This window comes from Nipponia nippon, unplaced genomic scaffold (assembly GCF_047370975.1).
Source record: "Nipponia nippon isolate SJK-2023a ecotype South Korea unplaced genomic scaffold, ASM4737097v1 scaffold_2, whole genome shotgun sequence".
In the NCBI taxonomy this organism is placed as follows: domain Eukaryota; kingdom Metazoa; phylum Chordata; class Aves; order Pelecaniformes; family Threskiornithidae; genus Nipponia; species Nipponia nippon.
In genome coordinates this window covers 129,758,669-129,768,792 of record NW_028262336.1, presented here as the reverse complement: position 1 = coordinate 129,768,792, position 10,124 = coordinate 129,758,669, and the positions used below count along the sequence as shown (strand labels likewise).

The 10,124-nt window shown below is 51.1% G+C and overlaps 1 protein-coding gene across 2 annotated transcripts; it reads right to left on the bottom strand.

The window, feature by feature from the left end:
• Positions 1-227: 227 nt before the first annotated feature.
• MRPL48 (mitochondrial ribosomal protein L48) lies at positions 228-9,763 on the bottom strand. 2 transcript variants are annotated; one of them, XM_087758519.1, is made up of 8 exons: positions 9,658-9,763; positions 7,711-7,754; positions 7,352-7,389; positions 6,293-6,378; positions 5,346-5,518; positions 3,489-3,591; positions 2,569-2,658; positions 228-484 (listed from the first exon to the last, which is right to left on the bottom strand). In XM_087758519.1, the coding sequence occupies exons 1-8, from the start codon at positions 9,745-9,747 to the stop codon at positions 410-412; spliced, it is 699 nt and encodes a 232-aa protein (XP_087614645.1). In that variant the 5' UTR covers positions 9,748-9,763; the 3' UTR covers positions 228-409. The 2 variants fall into 2 exon arrangements, with proteins under 2 accessions (XP_087614645.1, XP_009474738.1); XM_009476463.2 differs by lacking the exon at positions 9,658-9,763 and adding an exon at positions 9,328-9,413.
• Positions 9,764-10,124: the final 361 nt, after the last annotated feature.

Genomic DNA, 10,124 nt, shown 5'->3' with positions numbered 1-10,124 from the left:
ACTTCAGGGATCCAGGGGAAAGTTTATCCTTGAAAGGCAAATCAGAAACTAAGGAGTTGCAGTACAGCATTATTAATTTGCAGAGGTTTCTGCAGATTAAAACTTGAAGAAATCCTCCTATATCAAGAGTAAAACATACAGGAAAACACACCAAAACAGGGGAAGAACTGAGAAAAGCCACATTTCATTGTGCTCCCCCTTCACTCAGTGTACAAACCAGTCAGATATAAACATGTGTATTTGTCTTTATTAAGACAAGCTTGACAACAGTGGAAATTGCTTCCAATTCACCAAATTATCAGTACGGTGCTCGTGAAGTCGCCTTCCGGAGGCTTGAGCAGCCACGGAGGAGAAGCCTCGCTCTCCCAGGGGTGGCTCTGAAATGGATGGAGCGTTCTTCTTCCTCGTCTCAGTTCATCTGCGCTAGCAGCTCTTCAAGTTCTGGTCGAGACTTCAATCGGCTCTTGAAGTCAGCTTCTGTGTGCTGTGGAGGGAGGGGAAAAAAAACACCAAGCAAATCAGAATCGCTTCGCGAGCACTTTTTGAAATCAAGGGGAAGACAAACCCTCTCCCAAAGAGAATCAAAGAGTGGAAAAACAAAAGACTTAAATGTCCGCTGAAGCCAGGGAGTGGAAATCATAGAATCACCAAATCGCTAAGGTTGGAAAGGACCTCTGAGATCATCGAGTCCAACCGTTACCTAACTGCCAGGCCCACCACTAACCCTCATCCCTAAGCACCACATCCACACGTGTTTTGAACACTTCCAGGGACTGTGATTGCACCATTTCCCTGGGCAGCCTGGGCCAGGGCCTGACCACTCTTGCTGTGAAGAACTTTTTCCCAATACCCAACCCAAACCTGCCCTGGCGCAGCTTGAGGCCGTTCCCTCTCGTCCCATCGCTTGTTCCTGGGGAGAAGAGACCGACCCCCCCGGCTCCAGCCTCCTTTCAGGCAGTTGCAGAGAGCGATGAGGGCTCCCCTCAGCCTCCTCTTCTCCAGGCTGAGCCCCCCCAGCTCCCCCAGCCGCTCCTCCCCAGCCTTGGGCTCCAGCCCCTGCCCCAGCCTCGCTGCCCTGCTCTGGCCACGCTCCAGCCCCTCCATGGCCGCCTTGGGGTGAGGGGCCCAGCGCTGAGCACAGCATTCGAGGGGCGGCCTCCCCAGTGCCCAGCACAGGGGGACCATCCCTGCCCTGCTCCTGCTGGCCACACTGGTCCTGACACAAGCCAGGATGCCATTGGCCCTCTTGGCCACCTGGGCACACTGCTGGCTCATGTTCAGCGGCTGTCGACCAGCACCCCCAGGCCCTTTCCCGCCGGGCAGCTCCCAGCCGCTCCTCCCCAAGCCCGAGCTCTAAGCCTCCTCCAGGCTGGGGGTAAAACACAGAGGGCAGAAAGCTTTTGGACACGCTTGGTCACTGCCCGGGCTCTAAAATTCAGCCTTGGAGGCTCCTCCTCAGCTGGCTAACTGCTTTTGGAAGAGCGAGCAGTGGCATTGTGCTCAAGAAGTCAACTGGACACCCCCAACTCTGCCGCTGCCTATTACCGTAGCAGCTACTTTCCTGAGGAGACCTGCCACTTTCTCCAGAACTTCACAAGAATATCCTAAAGCTTTCATCTTTCTTCCGCACTGCCACTCTCATGAAGCCAGCTTGGGTCTCTCCCCTGGGCTTCCTGCAGCAGACTGCATTGACTTTGCAAATGGCACAATGTCACAGTTCTCCCTCCAGAGACAAAGCCATCGGCCGAGATTAAAAAAAGAAATGGCAGCCCTAAGGCAGAGACAGGACTGTGACCAAAGCAGAGAAGATTACTGGACTCAAGAGACCTTCTCCTGTATTCCTTCTGGTTTTGCAGAGCTGAGATAACTAAACATTCTTCAAAGGCCACTTAAGAAGCCAACTGTGTTTTCATAATTGAGTTTACTGCATTGCCTTCCCTTCCAAGGCACAAAAATCTTTTGTCCCTGAACAAAAAGGGCTTCCTGGGACTCTTCTGTCTGAATGTAAAATGACAGAAGTTGAAATATCTCCTTATGCCTGGTCCACCAGTGAGTGGAGCTCTGTCCTGAAGTCCTCGGTGCCGAGAAAACTGTCGGGCCTTCCTGCAGAAACCAAGCTGAACCCCTCCCAGAGCAAATCCCACCAAAACAGGGCACAGCATTTGGGTTTCCAGTCTCATTTTTGCTACCAACTGCTCCATGAAGTTCCTGGTGATTCCCACAGCACTGCTGAAGGAAAGCGTTCCCTTCTGAGTCGTGGGGAATCTGCAGCAGCAAAGGAAGGCAACTTGCAACCTGCCGTCTCCTACAGATCTACAGGATTGGCTGGGAAGGTGCCTTCTGTGGCACTTATAACAGGAGGCTAAATGGAAAACGAAACACTCATCAAGAATTAGAGGTAATGGTTTTTCATAGACCAAGTGAGGGCCTGGTTCTGGGAGATCCTGGGCATCCGTAAGTCCAGAGGAGGCAGCAGCCTCAGGACCAGGTTTGTATTTTCAAAGCAAATGGACATCACACATCATATCTGCTTTCTAAATGCAAAGGCACTGGTGAAATTAAACATACCTCTTTCACTAACAGATGGACCCCTTCAGGCTGGTTACTCTGAATAATTTCCAAGAGTATCGGAGCAAACGTTGAACTCAATCCGCTGATCTGAAAGAAGAAATCAAAGTGCTGCAGGAGCAGAACACCACACGCAGAACGGACTCGTTATACTAACGGCACAGAAAGAGAGTCCATTTCAGTCCGAGCCTGTGGTAGTCAACCGCTTCAGTAGAGGAGCGCTCTCTCCTTCGTGCGCACACCTCTCGCATACAGCACAGCCCAAAGCTCTCGTTTCGGCTCTCCGCTATGAACACTGTGCTTCCCGTCCCTGCCTGCATGCTCTCCTGCACGTAAAGAGACTTAACCATGCAGGAAGATCTTAACGTAGGTGAGACTCTAATACAAAGGCTGCCACGGCAAATCTGCAAGCCCCAGCGTTAACTACACATCAGCTCTCCCCAGTGGAAAAAGTCTACCTCTAGGTTTAAAATGTAGTTCAGCAGAGGTTTAGCATATAGCAAGGGAACACACTATAAAATAGGAAAAAGTCACTTAGGAGAAATACCTGTTTACCTCCATCAGTTGTACACTTTTGAAGCTGGCCCTGATATTAGTAGTATCTTTAAATTTCATTGAGTTTGTCCAATCATTCATCCTTAAACGTGACTTTTCTACCCCTCGTATCAAGTATCCTGCATAAAATAGGTAACAAATCTTCTGGCTGAAATGCAGAATCCAGTAACCCTTCCTCTGCTTCTACTTTGTGAGTAGCCTTTAGCAAGAAATCTAATTAGACTTCTTTGTGCTTCAATTTACGCACAAATTACGCCTTTCATCTGTTCAAGGAGCTTAACTCCAATTGTTCAGGGGTTTTGAGAGCCTGAGACAGGAGGTGCTGCACAAGAGCGGCAGCGCTATCAGCAAAGGCCGGCTCGTACCTGGACAACCCTCTGATGGGTAGTGAGGACTGCATCCAGCTGCATTTTGGAACCTCGCTCTTCCAAGAACAGCACTTCGTTGGTTTTGGTGGGCATCGCGTAGCTGCAGGAACCACAGGTCAGTGCTTAGGACAGGGAGGATAGATTTGCACTACTTTACAGGAATGAATCAACCTCCAGCAGCAGAGAATGTGGAAGGAGATTAACTTTTCATGAGAAATTAATTATGCAAACAATGTATCTTGCAAATCAAGCACTGGCAGAAGCCGGGTGTTTTACTGGAAAGAGAGAAGGGTGAAGCTTGCAGCACTACTGCAAGCAAAAACCTGTTTCAGCTACAAACACCAGCCTGAGAAGAGAACTTTTAACTTCTTTATAGTTGAAGGAGAGCTTTAAAGCAACAGTTCTGACTTATTTTGTAACAGTCTATCTGTTCTCATCGGGAACAGAGCTAAAAACCACTGCTGCAACGCACCGCTCCAAAGACATTATTTTCACCTCTGAATGGAACAGGAGAACGATCAGGCACTGGATCAGATCCTGCTCTCCGGTTAGCGACACTCCGGAGACCTCAGCCTCCCCATCTCCATTTGCACAGCATCAATAACAACAGGCTACATCCTACTGCCCACGCCTTACCCTACCAATTTTGCTCTTACAGGGAAAATCACTTCTTTCTGTATGTACTGAACTCTGCATGCCAAGTCCGACCTCAGAGGGCAGAAGGATGACACGAGGCAGTAACGCTTTACACCAAAAGCGCTATCCACAGTCTCAGGCTGTGGGATTTCTCCGCAAATGCTTTCCAGCGCACTGCTGCTGACAGAACTGTAATTTCTTAGCGTCACTGGGTGGTCTTCTCAAAAGAAACACCTATCAGTCACCAATGTGTCACAGGTTTTAGTGCTGTTTGGTGCAAAAGGCATCACAGAGAGACTACGAGCGACTGCTCTGTGGGCACAGGATTTCAGATCCGTGGCTGACAGTTCAGCAACGTGAATGAACGTAAAGAAAACGATTTTTTGATAGATTTAATCGGCATGAGCAGGAAACAGCGCTTATATTCAAAGGTACAGTTTGCTGTAACCTGTTTCAGCTACAAACACCAGCCTGAGAAAAGAACTTTTAACTTCTTTAGAGTTGAAGGAGAGCTTTAAATTTAAGATACACATTTCAGATAATCACCGCTAAGTGTTTTTACCTCCTTAGAGCAACACAGTGCTTCTCCAGTGACTACAGCTCCCTGGGTGCACTGCAGGCACCGAGGAGCTGCATCAGATTCCTCAGACTCATTAAAACCTGCAAAGCTGCTATCAGGGGTACGCCTGCTTCGGAGATCTAGTGTGCAACTGAAGCACCCTCTACTACTAAAGTAGCAGGTGGCTCTCCCACAACCTTCAGAGGTTTCCCAAGCTCATTCTAGTTTGTATATTCAGTCCCGCTTGCTTACTTCGCAATGTATGCACAGAGGAAAGAGCCTGGATAAAACACTGTAAAGAAAAAACAGCAGCAAGAGTCAGCAATACTTAAGCCTACGTTCCCGGGCTCAGCACCCACAGGCTTAAGCCTTTTTCTCAAAGGAATGAGAAGTAACAGCTATTTTTTTCCCTGAGATCTGTTCAGTCCGTGCCTGAATAACTCCCTTTCAGCCTGCCTTATACGAATAAAGCATCCAACACCATACAGACACACAAAAAGAGAACACCAGGCAGATGACAGCAGATTTCGATTCCCTCGTGACAATCTATCAGAGAGATTAGTCTGCGTCCTTGTCTGCAAGGTATCATCATCTACGAGCCTCGCAGAGCCTAACGCAATGCGCTTGCGAGGGATGACAAACAGCCGCGTTCCTCATACCTTTCATTCACCCTAATGGAGAGTCGGTTGCAGAGTTTATGCACGTACTGAGCAAAATGCTCCACGAGACACATATCATAGGAAGTCATCTGGATGTTGACATCTCCATACTCATACTCGGTTCCAACATTTATCTCTTTCATCTGTACTTTATCCTTCCTCTTCTTTGGAGCCTGTATTTAAAAAAAAAAAACCAAAAAAGAAAGAAAAAATAGAAAGTGTATCTGTTTTGAACAAAGCTGGAAAGAAAAAACAGTAACTCTTGCCCACACAGGAGACCGTGCTAGGGCACTCTCCTCTGACAAAGGTTTGCTGAACTATGTCGAACATCTCGCAGCCCATCTGTGCTCCCTTTCCCCGACGACAAAACTGGGATGACATTATCTTAACAGATGTTCTCAAGTTGAGCAGTTCAGTTCTTGGATGGCAGCATCACAGAAGTTACATAGAAAATACGTGCATACCATGATTAATTTCTTCCAGAAAAATCCAAGGAGTAGAAAACAAACTGCTTTTTATTTCAGTTCCTGCCTTCGAGGCAGATGTCTAGATGAGTTATTGTTTCCTCCTTCCACAAAAATTGTCGTCTTTCCAAATTTCAGGGAATGTAAAAAGTTTAAATGCAAATAAGACCTGCTCACAACATTCTGCAATAATTTGAAGTTGGGGTGTTAAATTCGGCATCAGGAAGAGATTCCTCCCTCCCAAAACTACTCATTAATTTAAACAAGAACGTACTGGACAAAGGAAAGTATTTATGCAGTGTTGTGAGTGGGTACTTCACGTGACATAACGCTCTCTACCGAGAAAAGTAGCAGTAAACCATTACATTATTCCTTTTTAATATGGCTCATCAGCCATGGAATTAATAGCACCAACATTTACATCAGACTGTAAAAAGATGGATCAGCTGAAAGCAAGCACAGCAGGGGAGTTCTTATGCCTACCTCCTTCGGGAGCAGGTATTTAAACTTCCCAATACCATGCGTAGGACGGGATTTGTAATGTCTCTGGCAACTCACGAGTGCATCACCTGAAAATCAAAGCAGAGCAAACGTGTTTCCAGCTGAACGGCAGACAGCCCTTCTTTTAACAAATGTACACGGGTGCTTCGAGAGCCCAAAATCCACACCGGGGGCAAGAATTTGTCCTCGGTTCTTTGACAGGAGGCAAAGGCAGGCTAAGGCTTCGGCTGATCTCTGCCCCACGCAGGCAGCCTGTGCATCACAGCAAGCCTGTTACAATTCTCAGCTGGTTACAGTGAGCAACAAATAAGGGAGGAAGAGATTAAAGGTGACTCATTTCCCAGGTGAATTCTCAGGCAAACAAACAGAAAAAGACAGACTTGTCAGCACCAGTGGATGGTGAGGACACGGGTGAAATGTTACATCTGTCTCCTTTTATGCAACAGCAGTGATGCCGCTATGATGGATCTGAGCCCCGCTTAATTTTAAATCCAAGCCTGTTCAAATATTCATGTCCTAGGAAGCCAAATCAAAATGGCATTGGCTTTTATTTATACTTCCTTCTCCAGGGTAAAATGAAACCCTCAATAACCCTCATTTTAATAAAGGAAGCTCAGAACAGCAAAGAGAAACTGAACACCAAGGATCTAAGCCACTCAGTTATACTTTGCCTCCACATCAAAATAAAATTCTAATTTAAATTGCGACAGTGGACTCCACCAGCTCAATAAATGTTAAAGTGGGACCTCACAGGGGTGTAAGTCTGTTCCTGGACAGTAATATAGCAAATTGTACCTGGCTGGCGTCACTCCACAGCGTAACACCATGACTAGGAGTACCTGCTCAGCCAAGAACAGGGAAACAGAACAAAAGCTTAGAAAAAAGCTATGGAAGTGGAAAAGCACCTGCTCAGGTTTTTTAACCAGCCCAAAATTGGCTAAAAAAAAAAAACCTGAAAGGAAGACACAAACACCAAGATGTGTAATATTTATTTTGAGTAAATGAAGTTTTGCCTTGCATCAGATTAGTAAGAGGCCTTACCTGCAGCACACAGATGGCTTTCTCTGGGTGTTGCCGCTCTGTAGGAAGCAAGATAATCGTTAAATTTCTGATTTCACCCACCTGTGGAAACACAACATACTGGGCCAATCTCCTTGAACAAAGATTCACACCCCAAGTCCCTCAGACACAGGCAGATCCTTTTAGCAAAGAGACTTTATCTTCTTCGCACCCTACAGCCCTTTCAGCTCCCAGACATCAGCTGAAAGTCTTCCCTCCACAATTAAAAGACTTTCTTTGGCAAAACGTACTTTTTTTTTGTCACGTATGTTTTCTGACAGCCTCAACAGAAGTCCCTTTTACTGTGTTTTACTTGCTGGGTTTGGTTTCAGACCACTCACCTGCTGAGCGCCAACACCTGCTTTAGCGTCTTCAAGCACAGCACCTGCAATGAGCCACCACGGTCAAAATGCAAAGAGCACAGCAGATACTCAGACCCTGGGAACATACCAATAACCCTCCCAGTCTCTCCACAGCCTCCAGCCACTGTCACTCCCCAGAATATAGCCGCAAGAAGAGATGAAGCAGAAAGAAGATGATGACTGCGGTAACCTTTCTGTGCACCCCCTCGCTGTGCTTCAGGATCCAACCTCCTCTCTGTGACAGATCATATTCATCCCTCGCACCGTCCCACCGCCTCCAGGTTACAACAGGCACGGGAACAACCCTTGTGCTTCTTCCAGCTCCACATGGGTGGAGGGAAACACAGCTCATCCATCACCAAGGCAGCATGAAGCAAAGAGCTTTGCTGGCAGGCAGGACCTGCATCATGCCAGTGGCGGTGGGGGGATAATTAATGTCCCCAAAGAGTGACCAGAGGGACAGGGAGGACCAGGGATCTGCCAGTCTCTGAGGGCAGTGACAGGGTGGGGGCTGTAAGGAACCCTGTGTCTCTGGGGTGATCCTGGGGTGCATGAGGAGGGCTTGGGGGGGGGGGGGGCACGGAGCAGGTCACACAGAATCACACAGAATGCCCTGGGATGGAAGGGACCTTTAAAGCCCATCCAGTCCCACCCCTGCCATGGGCAGGGACATCTACAACCAGATCAGGGTGCTCACAGCCCCGTCCAGCCTGGCCTTGAAGGTTTCCAGGGATGGGGCATCCACCACCTCTCGGGGCAACCTGGGCCAGCGTCTCACCGCCCTCATAGTATAAAATTTCTTCCTTCTATCCAGTCTGAATCTCCCCTCTTTCAGTTTAAAACCATCCCCCCTTGTCCTGTCGCAGCAGGCCTTGCTAAAAAGCCTGTCCCCATCTTTCTTATAGGCCCCCTTTAAGTACTGAAAGGCCGCAATCAGGTCTGCCCGCAGCCTCCTCCTCTCCAGGCTGAACCCCCCCAGCTCTCAGCCTCTCCTCCCAGCAGAGCTGTGCCACCCTCGCACCATTGCTGTGGCCTCCCCTGGCCCCGCTCCAACAGCTCCATGTCCTTCCCGTGCTGAGGACCCCCGAGCTGGACGCAGGGCTCCAGGGGGGTCTCCCCAGAGCGGAGCAGAGGGGCAGAATCCCCTCCCTCGCCCCGCTGCGGGGGATGCAGCCCAGGAGACGCTTGGCTTTCTGGGCTGTGAGCCCACATTGCCGGCTCATGGCCAACTTTTCATCCCCCAGCACCGCCAAGTCCTTCTCCTCAGGGCTGCTCTCCATCCCTTCATCCCCCAGCCTGTACGGACACCGGGGGTTGCCCCCACCCAGGTGCAGGACCCTGCAGGTACCTGGCCCAGGTACACCAGGGTAGGCGAGCCAGGGCACCCCCGAGAGACACAATCCCCCCCAAATCTAGTCCCAGGGCCGGGTCGGGCCTGTCCCTCCCCAATAGCAGGGCTGGGCCTGACCCTCCTGTCCCCAGAACCAGGCCTGTCCCTCCCCTTCCCTCCCCCAGGGCCGGGCCTGTCGTCTCCCCGCTCCCCGTCCTCCCCCGGTACCGGTACCGGGCCCCGTGCCCCTCACGACCCGCCGGTACCTTCGGCAGGGCCGCGATCATCCCTACGCCTCAGACGGAGCCGCGTCCGTCGCTCAAAGCGTCCCCCCACCGCTCCTCGGTGCACCCCCGCCCGGGTCCCCGCCGCCCGCGGCTCCCGCCTCGCGTTCCGCCCACCGGGGCTTCCCTTTGGGGGGATAATTTTTGGACAACCCCCGGTGCTCGCAGGGCCCCGGTCCCCTGAAGGAGGGGGGGGAGGTGGCAATGGAGGACACCCTGCCCCTGCTGCGTCCCGCCAGTGCCGCCCCACGGAGCAGCGCGACGTGGCAGCAACCGCTCGGCGCACCCAACCCTGCACCCAGCACCACGCACCCCGCTAGCCGCGGCCCGCCCTCCGCGCCCTCCTCCTCGCTCGCTGATTGGCTTTCCGCCGCGTCCATCGAGGCAAGGCGCGGCGGCCATGTGAAGTGTGGCCTGCTTGGACTCGCTGTGCTGAGTGCCATATGTCTGACCCCGCCCCGGCGTGGTGCGGCGGCCATCTTGAGTGTGGCCCGCCGGGTACCGCCTTGTGGCCGCCATGTCAGCGCTGTGAGGGGGAGCGGGGATGGAGGGCAGGGCGGGCGGCCTAGGGCCCAGCCGGCTTCAGGGCGGGGTGATCTGCCTCCATGAGCCCTCAGTCAACGCACAATATCCCCGCTGGCTGTGGGATCGAGGCAGGGACCCAGCGGGGGCTCAGCAGGCCCCTGCTCCAGCCTGGAGCCTGTGGGGTGTGAGGGCGCGCAGGGCCAGCCTGGGCGTGCAGGGCTGAGGCAGGGCCAGAGGGTTTGGTACTAAAGTCT

Bases quoted from the DNA above. Each gene is read 5' to 3' on its own strand.
- MRPL48 (XM_087758519.1), bottom strand. From the start codon at position 9,747: ATGGCCGCCGCGCCTTGCCTCGATGGACGCGGCGGAAAGCCAATCAGC. The intron at 7,755-9,657 runs GTGCGTGGTGCT...GGCTCATTGCAG, and splicing joins GGCGGGCCGCGGCTAGCGGG to GTGCTGTGCTTGAAGACGCT. The intron at 485-2,568 runs GTATGTTTAATT...CTCCCTCCACAG, and splicing joins TCCATCTGTTAGTGAAAGAG to CACACAGAAGCTGACTTCAA.